This window comes from Prinia subflava, chromosome 3 (assembly GCF_021018805.1).
Source record: "Prinia subflava isolate CZ2003 ecotype Zambia chromosome 3, Cam_Psub_1.2, whole genome shotgun sequence".
Classification (NCBI taxonomy): Eukaryota; Metazoa; Chordata; class Aves; order Passeriformes; family Cisticolidae; genus Prinia; species Prinia subflava.
In genome coordinates, this window is record NC_086249.1 from 37,050,658 (window position 1) to 37,071,824 (window position 21,167).

At 39.5% G+C, this 21,167-nt stretch overlaps 1 protein-coding gene across 3 annotated transcripts in view; it reads right to left on the bottom strand.

Annotated features, from left to right (window-relative positions):
• Nucleotides 1-21,167, bottom strand: part of ATP8A2 (ATPase phospholipid transporting 8A2) — a 280,952-nt gene that overhangs the window by 184,893 nt on the left and 74,892 nt on the right. For all 3 annotated transcript variants that reach the window (XM_063394699.1, XM_063394698.1, XM_063394700.1), the window contains one exon: nucleotides 12,395-12,567. In XM_063394699.1, coding sequence (XP_063250769.1) covers nucleotides 12,395-12,567 — 173 coding nt within the window. The remainder of the gene's footprint in view (nucleotides 1-12,394; nucleotides 12,568-21,167) is intronic.

Consider the following 21,167-nt stretch of genomic DNA (forward strand, 5'->3'; position numbering starts at 1 on the left):
GGCTACATGGGCCCCCAACCAATGCCTGTTACTTACCAAAGCAACCTGCATCTTCACCCCTTGTTTTAGTTTAGATTATCACCTCAGACAGAGTCTACACTCTCCAGTCCCACCAGGACATCGTGTTCACTGCCTTAAAAGCTGAGGTAAAGACCCATTAAGTGACAGTGGGCATTGATGCCCAAGCAGCATACACAGTACCTGAAGGTCAACTCTTCTCCAGCCATAGACATAGATTGAATTCAGCAGCCTCTCTCCGAGTACTCTGATGGCTCATCAGAATCCACAACATGGAAGGCTGATATACTTCCTCAAAACAACTGGTTAAACACTACAAACTGTGCAGAGAGAGGCAGAGATGGGATTCAGCTTCTCAAAGCACGCAGTTTCTCAGAGCCCAGGAGCTCCAAGCAACTCCACTGGGACATACCATGCTTTTATGAGGCATGCCAACCATAATGGGATGCCTGTGTTCTGTCCATATTTATATTCAGGTTAACCATACCACTAAAAAACAAAACAAACAAAAAAAAACAACCAAAAAACAAACAAACAAAAAAAACAAAAACAACAAAAAAAAACACCAAAAAAAACCCCAAAAAAACAAAAAAATTATCACAGGAAGAAAAAATACCTGCACTTTCCTGTTCACACAACCTGCATGAACCTTGCATACACTTGTATATGCAGATCAGCTTATAAAGCATAAAATCATGTGTAGTCATTTGTTTTTAAAATAGCCATATGATAATTACTCTCTAAATGTGAAGGCACTTGATATTTTAAAACTCTGAAGTTCAAAATGTGAATAAAAGTCACCTTGTGGTGAAGAAAATACCTCAAAGAAGCACTGCCATACAGCAAGGTACTGAATCTTTCACAAATGCAGTCTGCAGTTTCCAGAGTAGCTATTCAGTAGTTTGAGACTACTTCACCACATTTTTGACTTATCAAAATGCAAAAAATGCTAGTGGCAGTAGTGTGCAATAAAAGGACAGCAAGTCACCATGTATCTGTGGGTACCCAGGATAGCAGGTACCACAGGTGTGTCAGTCACTGTGCGAGAGGCAGAGCTCTGGAACAGGCTGCACAGAGAAGTTTTGGCATCTCCCTCAGTGAGATAGATATTCAAGAGCCATTTGGATGCAATCCTGTGCCATGTGCTCTAGGATGGCCCTGCTTGAGCAGGAAAGTCAGGCCAGATGACCCCACTGTGGTCCCTTCTGTAGTTCCATATCACCCCAGGTCCATTGTTAGAAGTAGACATGGCCAAAACAGGGTTTTAGCTGACAAGTACAGCAAGACAGTCTCACAGAACAACTACTGTTATAAACAAGCATTAAGTGGGCTCCTCAGACAATTTTTCTTAAATCCCCACTAGTTACTACACCCATTCAACTAGTCAAACAAAATCAGCAAATCCCATGAATGTGCTAAGAACGCCTGAGCTCAGCAATTAGATTTTTACACTTGGGCAGAATAAAACATAGCTCTATGCTGTCTTTAAAAGTCTACCCTAACCAAACATCCCTGAACAGCTTAGATTTCCAGCCCACACATGTTGGTTATCAAAAGAAACAGACATGAGAAACAATGAAGAAGAAAGCTTGCACACATTTCTTCTTTAGATTCCTAAAACCAGCTGTACTGAAAAAATAAAGCTAAATCAACCACCCAGCACCAGGGGAGGGACAGTCACAAGCACCAGGAATTAAAAGCAATTGTGCCTGATTCCTTGAAGGGAACTGCTTACAAGCATTGTTTGATTTTACCCTTCCAATATGAAGTTGGACCTTCTTAACCAACAGCAATGCAGCTGCAAAAAACATCCTGCAAAGTAGCAAAACAATCCTGCAGTTGCTTGTTGCTCTGCAGGTCATCCCCAATTCTAAGTCACAGCTCTTGCTCCTGCTGTACCAACCAGTACTCAAAAGTTTACAAAGACCCAATCTGAGCAGCAGAAAACCCCACAGTACGGCTACTTTCTATTTATAAAAATTAGTAAAAAATCAGTTCTCAAAGTCTGGCTATACTAACTCTGATGGTTTTATGAACTAGTTGCTAGTTTTTACAAGTTGCTAGTTTTAAGGATACTTGCTGGAGGATTGGAGAATAACACAAAGGTCCCACAAACAAGCCTCAACAGAGCCAAGAGATGTGCAAACACACCTGACCTGCGGGCAGTGATCTCATCTCAGCTGGTCCTGGACACACTCGTACCACTATGGCTGTGTACAGAGTCATTCCTGACAAAATCACTGACCCACTGTTCCAAGAGACCCATCACACCATGAAGACTGCCATTTGGATGATGATCTATCTGTACAACCCAGTACCAAGGCTTATGGATGCACCTGGCTTGGAGGACGAGGAATGGAGAGGTAGAAAGTTTCGGAGAAACTTGGCACTGACTTGGACACTGAATATACTATATGCAAAAATGACCTTTCACCTTCTGCATACAGATGTTCTGAGCTTTACATTTCACCAGATTAAAGACTAAAACCAAGTGAAAGACTACAGGGGAGTGAACCACAGCAAATGATGCTACATACATAATCACAGCAGCCATTCTTGAGCTGCAGAGCAGTTCTGATGACCTTTCAACCTCCACAGAGACTGCACTCACCTGCCTCCCCACTCACCAGGATCAGTCCAGCCAGTAACCTCTGAATGCTTAGCACATGCTTCCGAACAACAAGAAGCTCTTTTGCAGAGAGATGACAGGCAGTTGAGTTCTCAAACAGATGTCTGCAGTCCAGCTGTATCAAGTTCGTAGCTCGTCTTCACTTCGGCACCTTAACACATTATGTCAAGCTCTGGGTTGTTTTTAGGACTCCTTGGTGCTCCCTATGAGGGCCCACAAGTAACAGCTCTTTCAAGACCACATGTAGGCAAAGAGCCACAGATAACACCCTATACAGGTTTAAAAGCTCTGATCAAAGTGCTCTCTGTAGGAAGTTGAATTTGTGTGTTTATGTAGAAAAGAAAAGGTTTATGTAGAGCATAAATAAAACAATCCTGGGAATGCACAAAGACCACATATTATACAAAGTGAGATGTGACAGAAGATCTGTGAGACAGAGAAATTTAAAAGGATAAGTGTGCCATGACATGGAAAACAATAAAATAAGAGGGATATGAAGGAGCAAGATTTAAGAGAGATCATAATTTTCAATGTCTATCACTGTCATCTATTCTAGACACTATTGGACAAGTAAGTTCGAAAGAGTAGAAGAAAAATGCATTCAACACACATGCCAAAACAAGATATCACAGCAGCCTTCCCAGAACAGGGAGGAGCTATTTAAATCTCTCAGAAAAAGCATAAGAAAAGCCTACTAGTGAATGCAGAATCCAAGTCTCTACCATTTTTACCCTGCCAGTGGTGCTCAGAACACAGAGTCCTTAAGCTGAATGGTAGTTCTGATACAGCAGAAAATTAGTTTAAGTTCTGGAGTATATCTTTGCAAGTCCAGGTACTGCTCACACATTTTCTCACTTGCCTTTTCTTAGAAGTACTGAGGAGTATTATTAGCATAGAGATAAGACTTTCCATTTTTTAAAAGGATGAGTTTAGTATTGCTCTGCATAACGCAGAGGATTCTGCAAAGAATTATTTCCACTGTCTGTGGGAAACTGTGCAAAGGAAAAACTAAGCCCCAAAAAGCTATTACACCACCAACATGGCTACTTTGTTAAATGGCTTCAAACTGGGCAGCCTTATTTGCCCTGCAGAATATGGTGGTATTTACTCACAGTTAAAGATCTACAGATCTACACATTTCAAGCATATAAGCAGGCCAAAAACTGCATAGCCCACTGGAGCCAGAGCCTCTTCATTTTTCTACTCATGTGAACAAACTTAAAGAGTTTGCTTCCTAGTCTAGCCTGTTGAATCAAATCAGGTTTACTCTATTTCCCTCAAGCCTAGTTTTGGTTTTATTTTCATGACTTCAAGGATATGAATAGCAGAGAAATACATTTAAACCTAGCCATTCTTTTCAATGTAAGGTGAAATTTTTCCAAACATCTAGCACGGATTCAGCTGTGCTCCTACTGAAGTTAGATGTACTCTAGAGTCAGCTTCTACCAACACTAAGCCCTTTTGGAAACTCTGACCAGAGCTGTTTTACCAGTTCAGTGTCCCACATATTACTACAGTGCCCTAAAGCCCAGAGTCCTCATGAAGGTAATTCCCCGCAGTACTAAGAAGCTTGCAGAACAGACTGTTCCCGCCTCTGTAATTTTATATCTGTACTTTTAACAATGGAAAATACAATATTTAAGCTGGTCCTGTGGGATAGAGCACAAGACTTTGTTGGATCTTGTGAAAGGAGTAATATTACAGTTGGTTTGAGTCTTGTTTCTGAATGCAGTGCAGCACCACATATTCTTTAGAGGCCTTTGTCTTCTGTACCTTCATGCATTAGGGTTTTAGTGAAATTCAAATATTAAACTTGGAAGACAAAAATAAATATTTCAGTAACAGCAAGGAGAAACCTCAAATTCTCTGCTAGGAAAAGTTTTGAGATCTTTAAAACCACACAATATTTAGAGAAGAAAATTCAGAATAGTTAGAAATTATCAAGACAAGGCTACCTATTTTTTTGTAACATTTGACAAACCAAATTAAAGAAAACAGAAAAGGTAAAATATTGCCTTGCAATTGCAACCTGGTGAGCAAGGAATTAAGGAACTTTTCTACACAGTCAGAAACCTTCACAAACCAGTCACAAGGCTTCAGAAAGGCACCAGACCTTTGGCCTCCATCCAACCTCATGGGCCACCAGGGAATTCTGTAAGACGAAACAGTCACTCTCTAGCAGACACTGTTCCAGGAACTCAGGAAAAGAGTATTTGGCACAACAGACAAGTGGTAAGAAATAAGGACAACTGTGACAAGAGTCCAGTTGTGCCAGAATGCCTAAACAGGAAAAAACTGGTTTTACTGAATCCTAATGGAGAATCAGAGTGTCTGACATCTTTGGTTTGGGAAGCAGCTTTATTTGAGACAGGAGAGTGAGCTGCAGTTAGCCCACTCATCTCACCACATTAAGAAGTAATGTGTTCTAGTACGCACTTGTGTCTGCTGTTCCTAGCAGACACAAGTGCGTACTCCAATGAATGTTTCTGTGCACTGTGTCAGAGACCGTGTATTACACACACCACACCAGCCACCTTGCAAGAGTTCAAACATTCTCTTGTTAGCCAAGATACAAAGTGACTTTACATTTGCACTGGCAAACTGGAGGGATTTTGGTTAGCCCAGAATAAAACATGCACCACCGCTCTAACCATAAAAAAGGCAGAAAAAAACACAAACACCAAACATCTCCCCTCCAAAAAAAAGACCCCACATATCTTGCTTTAAGAGAGTGGTGATAACACTTATGCTCCTAATACTGTTTTTAAAAAACAGAAGCTTAAAAGGAAGGGATGCAAATAGTTAGAGGTGGGTTCATAAGTTCAACTTTGCTGTAGTACCTCTGAATTAAAACCTGGTGACCTTTAGCATTCACACCGTCACCCTCAACAGCTTTGCATAGGAAGTGAAGAATATTATATTCAATAAAGAAGGCAGGGGAATTTCAGTGGGAAGAAAGTAACCATTCCATTTGGAACTTGACCAGAAGACGGGTTAACGCACTAATACTTGTGGAAAGAAAAATATACCAGTACTATGAATTTCTCATGGAACAGAAGGTATTCCAGACCACAGTTTTATCTTTCTTCTAAAATAGCATACGTTCCAGCAGCATAGTTTTTTGTCACGTGCAGTATCTATGGAATGTTCATTTTCCGATTTGGGAAGCGTAGCACTAAACATAGCACTGCTGGCTGCTCCTGCTCAGAAACTAAAGGGACCAGGAGCAATTTGGACAAGCTACTGCTGTATGGTGAAGAAACAGACACAGATACCATTTGGAACTGTTTGTGAGTATTATCACCCTGTTGCTCAAGAGACAAATTTCATTTGCATTTGATGAGATAGATCAAATGAAATACTAAGATTTTGGTCACCTAAATATTAGGCTCACAATGAAAAGCGGTAACAAATTAATTTTAATAGTAACAACTAGGATAAACACCACCTGAAGGAGAAACTTACTAAGTCATTGTCAGGACATGCATTTATTGTTTCCTACAAAATTATTACCAATGAAAAAGGTTGATTTTAGCTGTACGCATGCCTTTCCTCCAACCTTTTCCAAATACTTGGTGGTAATTAAACTTGCTAGTAAGAATGGCAACAGAAACAGGAAACAGAGGTGAAGCAGAATATTTCAGAAAAATAATTCATTCATAATCAGTTATGAGAATGAGAACTCACTCAGCTGGTCATACAATATGAACAGAACCTGAACACTAAAACAGATACCAGATCTGAACTGTCATACACAAATTTAAAACACAATACAAACTTATTCAATGAGCTAAGTATTTTTCTTTAATAAATTCAAAAAGGCAAACATTTTGCCAAATTGTGAATAGCAGTGGAAACTGGAACACTGATTCAACTTGGAGATTACTTCATTTGAATTATTTCCTCATCTGAAGAAATAAAGCAAAATAATTCTAAGAATAGGAACAGTCACAATAATGGGAAGAAGTTAAGCAGTAAGAAATGTTTGGCCACATAGCATGAACCATGTAAATTCAGCCTGTCAGGCAGTTAATAGTTACCCAAGGGAAACATGCTTCACCTGTGTCATTAAAAAAACAATATCAGTCAAAACAGTATCTTTACTGTTTAAGTGTAAGCAGTCATTTTTTTCCCCTTTAAATGCTAGCTATGTATTTGAATGATCTGAACTATGAGAGCGAGGTTCAGGAACTGTCACAGCTCAGAACATTGATTAAAAAGAACAGAAGTCAAACATGCAGCAGAAACTCATTTTGCCACTCAGAGGACAATATAATTACCAAAATTTATAAGACCAAGCTCTCCTAAAGTTTGCCCATATTAGCTTTCCAGCACAGAACTGGTGACATTTTCCAAGTTTACTTATCTCTTGCAAAGCAGCCAACAGGCTTTTAAGAAAAATAATCATAAGAAAGTCCCAGGATTACTTTAAACATCCCTACATACATACTGAACAGTTTAGGTGATCATTTCTAATCATCTGTGAGTATTTATTCAAGAGTGCAGGGAGCACCATGCAATGCTGCAACTCCAAACCTTCCTCCCACTTCAATTATCTACAAACACTAAAGCTGTCAGAATAGTTCTTCCCTCATGATTTTCAAAGTCATGAGATGAATATTGCTGTCATGATTTGGTAGAAATAGAACAAGACAATGAGCATTGATTATTTAGTAGGTGACAGATGAGGGGAAACACAAGATGTACATACAGGAAAATGTAACACATCCATAATTTTCTATGGGACCAATTACCATTAGAATTGGCTAGAATACTCTTAATCAGAATTGAGTTGCAATTTTTGTCACGAAAATGGGGATCTTATCTGATAGAAGTCAGCAAGACACTGTTTTGATTCAATAAATAAATACACACTGAACTACAGCACAGAATAATCATTTTGTCAAATACTAACATCAGCAACAATATGTGAGTTGGGGAGATAAATATTTAAGAAGAACTCCAGATGTTCATTTTGTCAGCTATGTATTTAGTGTCTCCTCCAAATCATGATGGAAGACCAGAAGCACCCCAGCTATGGGTGCAACTTGGAGTGCTGAGACAATTTTCTCTTGTCTCCTCATCTCTCTTCTCTCCGTAGCTGATGAAGTGACTCTAACAATTAGCAACATGTACTCTTCACAAGCTTTTTGCCTTCCCTTCCCGACTCTTCTGCTTTCAATTCATTAAATCCCTTCCCTTTCCACACTCAAGCAGACACTCTCTAATCAAAGGGTATGTTCATTTCAGAACATTTAGTGTCTGTTCTCAGAGGGATGCCTGTGGGCTCGTGTCCTCGCCCCAGCCTCCCTGCATCCTACATGGAATAGCAACATAGGTAGAACAGGGTTTTCCTGTTGCTGGGGGGTTGTTTAGAAAACATACATTTTCTCACCTTGTTTCTTTTTTCACTCAGCTCCTAACTATTATCATTACAGCTCCAATATTGCTCAAGGTACTGAAAACAACAGTTTGTGCCACTATCACCTCAAGTTAGCTGGTGAGGTTGGGCAGAGGCCCTCCAGAAGTCAGTGTTCAGATGCTGAGCAACAACTGCATACACCTTTCACACGTATAAGCAAGCAAAACAATCCTGATGTAGTAACCATGGCATGGCAATTGCCCTTGTGGAAGTGGCAGATAGTCCATAGAAATCGCTGTTGCTGGATTTTCTCAATTTCTGTTCATGCTGCACCACTTTATAGACATCTCTGCAGAACAGGACATTTGATCAAAGTACGGCAGTAAAGTTGATGGATTGTACAGCAATTGAGACTTTTTTTTATTTTCCTCTTCACTGAAACCCCTCCTACAAGGGCATCAACTCACTGTTCACTCAGCTGAAAATCTGCAGGATCTAAGTACAGGTAGGGAAAAGAAACAACATCCCAGCACCATCACCTCAAACAGTACTGCAGAAATGGTCAGTAACACAAGCAAAACAGAAAAGAATCATACTGAAGCAGCCCAGTGTGGGATGGGGTCCCAGTCTTATGCATCTCTCTGGAGATGCTTGTTTTTTTTGTGCTTACATCTGTGAAAGAAATTAAACAAAGGACGACTTCTGCTGTCTGACTATTAATTTTAAGTACTGAAGTACTTATAAAGTGCTTAGAATTTTTTAATCTCTTAAATGCTGATGGATTGCTTCTTCCTGATGGATGTCTTGTTAATATGGCATTAAACCCATACAAAGCCAGAACCACTGCCACCTGCAAAGAAGTTCTATCCAATAATAACAAAAAGTTGCCAAAGCATAGTCATAAAAATGTGTTTCTGAAACACTGCATTAATTCAATTACAAATACTTCCAATTCAAGGCAGGCTGTTCATAAACTAAAAATTAAATTGAATTTAAAAAATATGAATTAATTAAACATTAAATGCCAACAACAAGTTGGCAATACTTCTCCACTATTTTTATATTCAAGGCCAGATGCAGCAATACACTGTACCTATCAGCTAGTGTATAAACACTAGATGAATGATAATACTCCATTTTGTTATTAAAAGAATAATCTCACTTCTACCCAAGCCTTAACATTTTGTGTCTCACAAAACCTCACTAAAAACAGGTCCATTAAAGGAACATTTGAAAACCAGAGAGAGGCAATCATCAGCTCAGATCTCACAAATGAAGTCATGAGTTCAACTGCCATCCAAACAACATTTACTTCCACTGAAAAGTAAGTTTTGCTTGCTCTTGACATACTGACATCCCAGTCAGTGTGAGGAAAGATAATAAGATCTGTCAGTCTCTGGAAAAACTTTTAACAAACAAGGCTTTTTCTTAAAGGGTTGTTTGATTTGATTCTGCTAGCTTTACCAGGTCTCCCGAGGGGTATATTTTTCTCCACTGTGCCAGTGGCCTGCTAGAGACACTGTATTAGTGCAAGACTTAACCCCATCAGAAGATACCATCTCTCCCTCTTAATGCAAAAAGGAGCCAGGTTTACTAGAGTTTCATTTTAAGAGATTACCCCTGAGAATCAAGTTCAACTACAGTTTATGCCTAAAGCCCCGAAAATGAATATACACTATGTCTTAACTATATTTTAAAAGAAATTTTGAATGGCAAATGCAGCTGAAACTCCCCAGAGGAGATGAAAATGTTTTAGTAAATTTATGAAATATTAAGCCCCATGAATTTATGCAATGTTGAGAATAGCAGGGCAACTCCTCCTACTGTGGTTAAACATCATACCACTAAGTTAAAGAGCCACATCCCCCTCTCAATTAACATTTTTGTTTGAAGACTAGCTCTAATTTGAAATGTTCTCTTTGTCAATTTCATTTTAAAACCTCTTCCTGTGAAGTATAAGTGCACTGCCTTATTTGACACACAAAGTACTATCAAAAACAACCCAAAGCACTAAAAGAAAAAAAAAAGTTTTTCTTGCCTCAGTATCAAGCACCTGGCAAGTGACTGGAAGGTTCCTGAAAAGCCTTAAAGGTTATTAAAAGCATTCCTCTTTTACCCTGGAGACTTAAAACTCAATTATTTTCATTCCTCCTTTTAAGCTATGAAATTACATCATCTCTTCCCCTTTGATTTATACTTTAAAGTATTTTTTCTGCACTGTTCCTCAATTTGCTAATTCACTAATAAATAAAACTCCTGTTGGCTCCCCTCATGAAATAATGGAAGAGGAAATGTCCAGTATTGCATGTCTCTTGGCAAAACAGAACCACTCATTATATTCAGCTAATTACATCTATTTTATGAATAATTTTAATAATTTGCAATTTATGATTTGTTTCAGCTACATAGGTCTTTGACTTCACTTGTCAAATCTTCAAGAAAGAAACTAAAAAAATGCCTTGGAAGGATCTCTGCCAAAGCATTGTGATAGAGCAGAAAAGCAGGAGCTTTCTATCTGCTCTGTGTTTATTAACTTGCCCTCAAACAGAGCACATATGTACAGGCCATACAGTGGGGCCTGTTGCATTCTGAAGATGGCTGCACTTGTGTTAGCTCCCTCTTGTAAAATACTTGTCACTCCATGAAACAGCTGCAGAAATGAGATCTCTGCTCTAAGGCTTTGTGCCTTCTTCCTCTACCCCCTACCCAAATTTTAAAAAATTAATCAGCAGCAGAAGAAAAACTGCTGTCACTGAACACTACAGGGAAGAGCCTGTCTCTCTCATCTCCATTCACTTCTACTGCATGTTCACACAAATTGATACAAACCCCTCTGAGCCTCCTCTTCGCTAGGCTGAACACCTCCAGCTCTCAGATTCTCCTTGCATGGCAGATGCTCCAGCCCCTTTATCATCTTCATGATCCTGCTCTGGACTCTCTCCACTGAACCTGTTTGCATCTTTTATCTGAATATAAGATCCCAGAACTGGACACAACATTCCAGAAGTTACCTCACCAGTGCGGAGAAGGATCACTTCCCTCAAACCTTCACCAATGCTTTTTACACTGCAGCCCAGGGTAACAGTCTTTGCTTTGCCACCAGGATTCCTTGCTGGCTCACAGACAGCTTGTCCACCAAAGACCCAAAGATCCTTCTGGACAAAGGCGCTCTCCAGCTCGGCAACCCCCACAGTTTACTGCTGTAAAGGGTTGTAGCTCCTTAGGCATAGGACTTGGCATTTCCCCTTCTTGAGCTTCATGAGATTGCACTGCTTGATTCTTCAGCCTACTGAAGACCCTCAGAAGGGCAGCCAAGCCCTCAGTGTTATCAATCACTCCTCAGTCCTGTATCATTTGTAAACTCACTGAGGACATACTCCATCTAATCATCAGGTGATTAATGAACGCTTTGAACAGCTCTAGCCCCAGTATCAAACAGTACAGCAGTCCAGAAAACAAATGGAAAGAAACTAGTCAGATAAAAAGCCCAAGGGTTCAGCTGTTTCAGGTACATGGACAGCATTGCTTTTGCCATGTGATACTTGTGCAAAGGTGCAAACATAAAAGGTAAGCAAGACCGCAAAAAAAAGTAGTATAAGGTCTCCATACAGTCATTTCCCACAAAGCAGGTCTTACTTCTAGAACGCAAATAAAACTTCCTGCTCGCCTAAATCAACAATTCCTCTTAAGTCACAGGTCTCCCCAAATACCAGCAATGAGCACAAATACACACAATCCTAAAAGCCACATAATCTTTCCAAGTTAAAAATGATGTAGCCTTTCTGCTGCACAAAAACTAAAGTAAGCCAGCTTTTGATTTTCATTTTCTTGGGGTTCTGATTTCCTTCCTTCTGAAGCAGTCATGACATGGGACCGTATCTGTTTATGGCTATATCCACAAACAGGAACAAACTCTGCTATGACTTAGCAAAGCAAGCAGTAGTCTAACATTTTAAAGGGGCAAATTGCACTGTTACCACATGCTCACATAACACACAACTAGAAGTGAAGACAAACTTAAATTGATCCAGAGACCTTTCCCTAGAGCTGAGCTGAACAGTCACACAAATGTTTTGATTACAAATGACATCCACGCCACTCCTTCTCATCAGTGTCTACTATAATCAGGCACAATGTTTTCTCACAATCTTTCATCACTTTATAGAAGAGATCAGACTCAGCTAGGACTGACACTGGCAGAGGAATTGCACTATTTGGTGACACAATTTTAATGAAGGACATGCTTCCTCCTCCAGAGGAGGAAGACAGACACTACTAAGCAAGCTGCTCTCCAGCATACCTAAGTGTGGCAGCATGTGTACTAGGTTGACTTTCATAGGCTTCATGCCCATTTTGTTACCCAAAAGAGTCACAGAATTCCTTACCTGCAACAAATGACTGCTTTACAGGAGAGTGCCAAGTCCAGAAAGCTCCGCCTGACTTCAAATGAAAGGGCGTACTTCAGTGTGTGGCCATCAATAATCAGAGCAATATCGTTTTCCTTGCCCAGTGACTCCCCTAGACTGGTACAATGTTGAGTCAGAGCAGCTCTTGTGGCCTGAAGAAAAAACAGAAAGAAAATGTTTCTTCCTAACACAAGAAAAGTGCATTCCAACTAAAGCAAGGTATCTCCAGACTTGCAACAAAGCACAATATACATGCCCCCAAACTGACACTGACGTGAGCTAACGTGTTAACAGTATCTCAGGCAGACATACTGACTTGTGTCACAAATCAGCAAAAGCTGCCTCTGCTTGCCTAGGAACACGCCTTGTTTCACAGCAGACTCCAGCATCTTGACCACACAGTCCTGCATGATGGACATGCCCAAAGCAGTTGTGATACAGCCTTCCCAATTGTAGCCCAAATACATCAGTTTTCCTGGGCCAAACAGGCAGGAAAAGAAGCAGGCCACTTTCACACAAAGGGGAAGGGTGAGGGAAAAGAGGAAAAGTTGCTTTACGATTCATTTTCTCTCACTGCACTGCACTCATTAGTATGGTAATCAAAACAAACTCACTGATTCACTAGAAAACTAGTCCCAAACTGGAGGCACATTTACAGATTAAGTCAACAAGTGCAAGAGAGAACACAATGTGTCTGTGCCATTTCAGACACAGATTACCTTTTGCACCTTCTTCTTTGAAAGAATGACTGCATAATTCCCTGTTTCCCCATTCAAATGTGAGGGACTAGATTTATGACTTCATGGCATGCCTTATTTACACTGTACCTGAAAATCTAACACAAGGTAGATGACTGTTCTTAAACCATTAGAGACCAGTGTTGGGAAAACGAGGGTAAGTCTTCTGGGAAGAAAGCTGTTTTATCTAGTTCAACACTACTGTGCAGTGACAACATTCACAGAAACTCCAAGGATGGTTAATGGACACAGTTTGGGTAATGTTATCAATAATAGAATTTTATCCCAAGACCCCTGCCCCTGGGATCTTGGAGTGTCATTTCTTTTTCTTTACTGCTTCCTCTCAGTCTTGCTCAAACTTTTTTCTTGCTCTCAAGTGCAGAATTAACCCTTGTCCTTCTGTGAATTTACACACAGGATTAAATGCTTCTCTGACTATTGGAAACCAAGGGAGAACTCCTTGCCCTTATTGCCTGTCTAGCACCTGGGGCACCTCAGAGGGAACACCCTCATTTTTCACTTGACCCAGAGGAGGGTAAAGGCCAGAGTCCAATCACTACCCCCTACAGAGGAGAATCTGAGGGCAAGTTCAGGAGGGTTACTGAATATCCATCATCTCTTGCTCAAAAGAAAAAGCCACGGGAAAACTTATAAAAGGTGATATTTCTCATCAGTTGAGATTACTAGTCTCTCCATAGCTTATCATCATGGTTATGGATAAGCCTCCAATTCATGCCCTGGTCATGGAACTTAATCATCTTACAGGTAAGATGACACAGAATTAGTAACACTGTTAATAATACCCCAAAACACTATAAATCAAGGATTATAAATCAGGCACTTCATTTTACCAGCACTTTGTGAAACTCTCAATATATGCCTCCATACACAGGGCTAACTTACAACCTAACAGCTTATACAGTAAAAAAGTATGAATTATTATTTCTGTTTCTTGTAACTACTTAAAGCTGCTGTGTTTCAAAAAAGAAAACCAACTATTGCTCCTATAGGCTAGTGCAGTTAAGCCAAATAAACCAGACCCCATTCTCACTGGGTATATAATGAACACCTATGCAAGCAAGGGAACAAACATTTGGAAACCATGGGGAACTATATCCTTCCGTGGGCAACTCATTACTGGTAACTAGAGTAAAAATCCCTACTTTGATCCCTAGCTTTTACTCTGTGCTTGACATCAAGGGGTAGGTGTCTTTGAGTCACATCAAGCAAGACTAAATCAATCTTTTACTAGAACAAGCGTGATGGAGCAGAAATCAATAGTAATCCTAAGAATGTATCTGGATAAACTCACACCTGTGGAATACCCCTGCCTTTTTTACTGAGTATCCATCAAGCCTAAATTTTGTCAGGAGTTCTGACAGAAATAGAATATTAGAAACAAATATAGCCAGCCTTTCACTTAGCCATAATAAACTTGGTTTTCCTTCCCAAGCACAGAGCACCCAGCTGCCCTGGGGAAACCTGGAGAGATGCCTGTCAATCAAACTTTATGGTACTGGCATATCAATTTCCATCAAACATTAAAAATATACAGCTTCACTTAAAAGTCCGTCCATCTGTTTAGTAGCTCTGATTCAGTAGGTTGTTCTAATAAATATGAACACTTCATAAGCCAGTAGAGGACATGTGCACATGCTTAAGCGGTCAGTTGAATCAGAGTAACATTATCAGTTTAGAGCTCTACAAGGGCTTAAAAATTCATTCATAAGACCACCAAGTGTCAGAGAATAAATATGAAAAAAAAATCAGATTGTAAAAAGTCAGCTACAGAGCTCAAACTGAGAAAGCTAAGGAAATCAGGTTTTAATTTATTTTTATTCTACTTTTAGACCTTTGACGTGATGGGGGGCCCTGTTTCTAAAAATATGAACAATTCTGACATAAATGCATTTAAGGGTTAAGGTTGTTAAGGTCTCCGTGCTTGAGTTAAATTCAAGACATAGTGCCATATTCCATAAACCTATCCCACCTGCTCTTCCTGTTTGTTTTTCCATTTCCATTTTAACAAGTTGCAACCACAAATACAAACCTTCAGCAGAGCATTTACTTGCATTACTGCCTTAAAATAAACTTTCAGATTTTATTGTTCTCTGTCTGCATAGTTTCCATACAGAATATCAAGTAACATTATTAGTTCACTATTATAAATCCTCATAGCAGACTAAATTTGTTGACAAGCAGAAAACAAAAACATCCTAAAGCAGAGTTCGTGTGGTCTTCTCTGGATTGCATGCTCAGGATCTTTAATAAACCTTGTGATAGCATACCTGTATATTCTCACTTCCTAAAACCTCAGGAAAAATCCCTGCTGTGCCCAGCTTCATATTTGAATCACAATACTGACAAAGATTCTGGGATTTATTTTGTAGGTTAACAGAGCAAATACAAATACTTTTCATATGATGCTTGAAGTCAACTGGGAAGTCAATGTAATTAGAGTTAATGTCATCAAAAACTCTGCTGATTTCACTAAAAACAAGAACAGACTCCTCATGCTATGATAAAAAACATTAGGAAACTTGTATAGGTTATACAGTTAGATCTTAAGCATTTTTTCTGTGTGTGCACCATGCGCTTTTGAGTGTTTGTTGATATTGTTCTTGGGGATTTTTTTGCTTTGTTTTGGTTGCGTTTTTTCAGAAGCAGCACACCATACCATTCATCCCCTCCCACCAGAGTTTTGCCCACTACAAGAAATGTTGGTGTGTGAGGCAACACAGAATACAACACAGAACCGCAGTATCAGATACTTGCCAAGAAAAAACACAACTCAGAAGGACTTGCAAAAACCAAGTACAGAAGACTCCATCAGGACAATAGCCATTCCCTAAGCTCATCTTAAAAATATAGGAGAGAAGAACTGAATACCCAGATATGTTCCCAGAGAAGAACTGGACAATTAGTATAAGATAATCAGCTCTAAGTCTCCTCTTTCCTCCCCTGCATTTCCCTGGAAAGGCTCACAAAGTCACTGAAAAGGCAGCAGGAGATAGAGATGACAGAATTTTGTGCAGCCACTACACTCATGGTTCATTGTAGGCATACAGCCATCCATGGCCCATAGGGAAAGTTCTCAGGAAGTCAGTGGCTTATAGCATCACATAGGCCAGAAGGCATCTTTAGCTCAAGAGAGCCACTCACCCCCGGATCTGTGACCTCTGATAGACATACCCCATAAAGCCAAAATCAGCCTTACATTCTGGCTGCCCCCATTTCATCCACTCTCAGTTGCTTGGAGCATGGTGCTAATAATGTCATGATTGGTATTATTACATACATTATTGGTATTATTATTACACGATTGGAAGATCATGTTGGTATTATCTTCCTATGGGTCATTCACTTGAGAGCTGGACTTAATGATCCTCCCAACTCAGAGTATTCAGTGATTCACCCTTCTTGAATAGCCATTCCTCCATCTCAGAAGACCTAACATGACGCTCACACAACAGTTTCCCGCAGTAAGAGATGTTAAACTTACACATTGGTTTAACTATGAGCTAAGTCAATTGCACATACTATTTGCTTCTGTAGTTATCTACAAAGTACTGCTAGCTACAGCAGTTTAAAGGGTTTTCCAAATAAACTTCTTCCATCATCCTATAATTAATTTCCAAACCACTAATTCTGATATAAATGAGGTTATATAAATTCCATAACCTTATTAGAGTTTATTGAAGTGCCAGCTCAATTTGTTTTACCAATCCAAGAATTTACTTTTTATAGCTGCTGTTTTCCTTCCCATCCGTGGATAATGTGAATCATCAGATGTAACAATTCTTTCACTATGCTGAAAAAAGTGGTTTCAATCAAAATACCAACCACATCCCCTTCCCCCAGAGTTAAATGAAAAATATTCCAAGGAGAACTTCAGAATTAAGCAAGGAATCCATTGCATAACCCCAATCAAGGTAACACTGGCCAACTCTACTTCATGGGAAATTTTCCACTGTATCTTGATTGCAACCTAGAAGCTTCACCACGTTAGGTGAAATCTTTGACTTTCATCTGCCTGGCTGCTGTGTCAGAGATCTGTAAAGATGTGGTGGAAGCAAATTTACAGGAGAAAAGGAGTAATTGATATTAAGGCAAGAAAAACTAATGTTTAAACCAAAGATGGCAAAACATAATAGAACTATTTAAAGCAACACTCATTGGGCAGAAGAGTCATTGGAATTGCTTTCCGTAATAAATAGCACACATGCAAGAGCTAACCTTGAAACTTAGAAAGAAATACCACTTTCAGAACAGATCCTCACTTTTGCCAGTCTTCCAAGTTTGGTACCAAGCTTGACTAGGTCAGCAAACAAATTCAGTTTCCGAAAGTAAACAGGCCAACCTCCAAAGACCTGGTTACAAGGTGGAAAGCATATGGCCACAAAGCCTAGTGAACATTATTTTATGTTTACTGCAGTAGTCCAACTACAGGACTTGTTGTCATGTTCCACTCTTCCCTCTCTTTTGTGATTCCTACAATTGATCAGTCTTCAAACAGTTGGTTATTTAACTGCTTTTGTGTACCCTCAGAATTTAGCTGGGGATGGAAATATCAATTCCAACACAGTTGCGTTCTCTATGTGCAATGTGTCGCCTCCTTACATAAACTGATACAAAACCCATGGTTTATGGCCCATAAAATGGATACTCAAAACATCAGTAGACTTGAAAATACTTAGTTACTAATATTGGAACATGTACAGTGTAATACAATCAACTCTACAGCAACAACAACATGGACCTCCACATTCAACTCACAAAAATTATCGAAGAAGCATTTGCACACTTCCTCAACAATAAGGAAATTCTTAAAGAGTATCCACAAAACCACTCTGGCTTTCTTCTACTCTTAAAACCATATCACAATGCTTAAAAAACCATAAAGATATCAAACTTGACAGCAGTAGGGACATCCACTTGTTACACAGTGCAACAGATGAGGCAGTGCACAGGGAACAGAGCAGGCTGTATTTCTGAAAACACATCACCTGTAAGGTTCTTGTAAAGCCAGAAGTAGAAATATTAACAGGGAGGTTGTTTTGTTTACTAACTCACTGAAAACAGTACTATGGAGAGATAATCCTTAAAATTACACATTTCTAAGCCAAATTTTAAGAGTTCATCCCTCCCTTAGCTTTAGAGAAGAGAAATATATGAGGATATACTTGTTGAGAGCCAGGCAAACCTTTAAAAGCCAAAGACTAACTGTGAATACTTCACTAGTTCACACTTTGAAAAGAAATAGTACCAGTTTAGAGGATGCCTGAGTACTTTCACAACACAGGATTCACTTGAAATTCAACCTGTACACACAAAACCATTTAGCAAATGGATCATGGAAGATGAGATCCCAGCTGCATACCTTCAATTTACTCTTCTAAGTAAGATCAAAACTAAGAGAAAAGCTAACGAACAGGCCAATCCATAGCTGTTGCTCAGTATTACTGCAGTGCTCAGCCTGGGTCACATGCTGATTTAGATACTTAAGAGCACACAGTGTCATTACCCCAATGACTCCTCACAGCCACTCCTAAAACATGTCAATCAAATGACTGTCACTGATTCAAAACAGCAGAACTTGCTTTTTAAACAACACCATGATTCTGCTTGATGAATTTCTCCTACTGTGCAGAGAAAAACATCGTATGGAGGGCCCAGAGATATTAAATGGGCCCACTCAAATCATTTTCATACCTTTGAATTTAACTTCAACCTGAAATTCCTTCAGATAGCCAAGTAATTTAAAATGTCTCAATACAAAGAGTCCTTAATCTGCATAGCAAGTCTCAGGTTATCACATATTCAGACCAAATCTTGCCTTCAGATGTAAGATAAACAGATCATACCAGAATTTTTGTATCCAGGGGCAGCTGGGGCAGCCCAGATGAATTCGCCAATCAAGAGCTGTACCAAGTGCTGTAGAGAAGGATTCAAGGATGTTTCCAGTTCTGCAACAAGCTTACTATGCAAGAGAAACTTGGTTAAATAGGAAAAAAAATACCCTGAAGGAATATCTGTCCTGTCATCTGTACATCTATTTCCAAGGGTGTTCTAAATAGTTTAAAAAGAAAAATGGAAGATCTTTTCACAAACTTCATGTGATCACAGAAAAATAATCGCAGAAAGCGTCAGTCAGATATAGCATCTCAAATACATATGCTGTGTAAAGGGCTGCAGGTACTTCAAGTACCTCCAAGATCAGTTCACGATCATGGCAAGGAGGAGCATCAAAGAGCTGACTACTCAAAAAGTACATGCTAAAGTCCTCAAGCAGACTTAATGTAGCATGTCAGGTGGTTGCACACTAAACTTCAGGCTCCCAGTGAAGAAAAGCAGCATCTTGAATATGGAATATATATGAAATTTCCCCTACAAACCCAGAGCTGGAGAGGCTTTGAGGGGGCAGGGAGCAGGAGGGAAGAATTAGGAGCAAAGAGAGGCTTTTGCCAAATTAAGAAGTAAAGCTGATTTGTTCAAGACTTGACTAGCCATCTCCCACCTTGCCGAGTAAGTGACATGGCAGTATGTGCTGCCAGAAGTGGTGATCTTCGTATCTTAGCCTTCCAAAATAAAACCTGAAGCTTTGTGCAGCATTACTTTTTCTTCAAATTAAAGACAGAAATGCTGATTATAGCAACGGCATCTTAAAAATGCCAATCTTCCCTGTAATCTTGACTAAAATACTGATCCATTAAAAAAAAAAAAAAATCAAGAAAAGTGACAAAAGTCTCAGCATTCTCAGACCAAGGAAGTGACATCCTAAGTAGTTATCCAGTGCAACATGGTTGCCAAAGGCACCATCTTCAAAGCCATGAGTCTTTTGCAATCCTTCTTTGAGTTCCAAGAGGGCAAAACTGGCAGCATAAGAAACAATTGTAGAAACAACTGCAGTCAAAAGGGCAATTCATCATATGTTCTTCAAATGTTATGAAAGACAATACCACATTTGTTCCGTTTGACATTTTTCAGTATTTCTAACTTTAGCAAGAAGATGTGTATCCTGGGATGAGCAAAGATTTCAAATATTACAGCCACAACCCTGTTCTCTTCACACTAAGAACAGCATTAGGCTTATTACAAGACTTTCATTTACACCAGAACTGCTCCATGAAGTGACTCTAACTGTTGTTTTCAATATATGTTAGATATTTGACCACAGAACAGTTTATGGTGCACATTAAGACAGTTTATATCTCATACCACAGAAAGGGCAAAGAAGAAATGCTTGTTCTGGACACCAAAACGTCTGTGTGATCACTAAAATCAACTGCAGTCTGTCAAGAGGAAGCAGTCTGTTAGTTTTGCTAATAAGCTAGAATGATTCAGTGTCTTTATATATTGATATTTTAGCTTTATTAAATTCATTCAAGATAACAGACTTTTTATTTCCTTCTACTTTTGCTCTTTGGAATATAATAATCCAGCTTTTCCTGGAAGCAAATAAAGCAGAAGCCCGCTCTTGTTTAGACCTTCAGGAAGTTATGTTTCTGCCAAGTAATTTCTCAGAGAAAAAAGCTCACTTCTCAACCTGATGGACAAACCTTCAGATCAAGGGGAGCCCACAACCTTCTGCTTTAGATCATGAGGATATGGATTCTCTGTTACACTGTCTGATGCACAGGCTTCTGTGCTGCTCTGTTTTAGGCTGTCATTACACATCAATGCCCCCAAAATAGCTGAGGAGAATCCAGCCAAGAAAATAACATTGGTATGTGGACACACAAATCAGTCTGTAATTTACCCTCCACTGCCCCCAAAAAGAGGGTATTTTCTCCTTATATGAAATCACAGGATGTTTTGGTATGGAAAGACCTTAAAGATCATCTAGTTCCACCCCCATGCCTAGACTAGGCTGCACAGAGCTCCATCCAGCCTGGCTTTGAACGGTTCCAGGCAAGGGGTACCCACAACTTCCTTGGGCAACCTGTACCCTCACAGTAAGGATTTTTTTTCTTAACATGTAATCTAAACCTATTCTCTTACAGTTTGAAGCCATT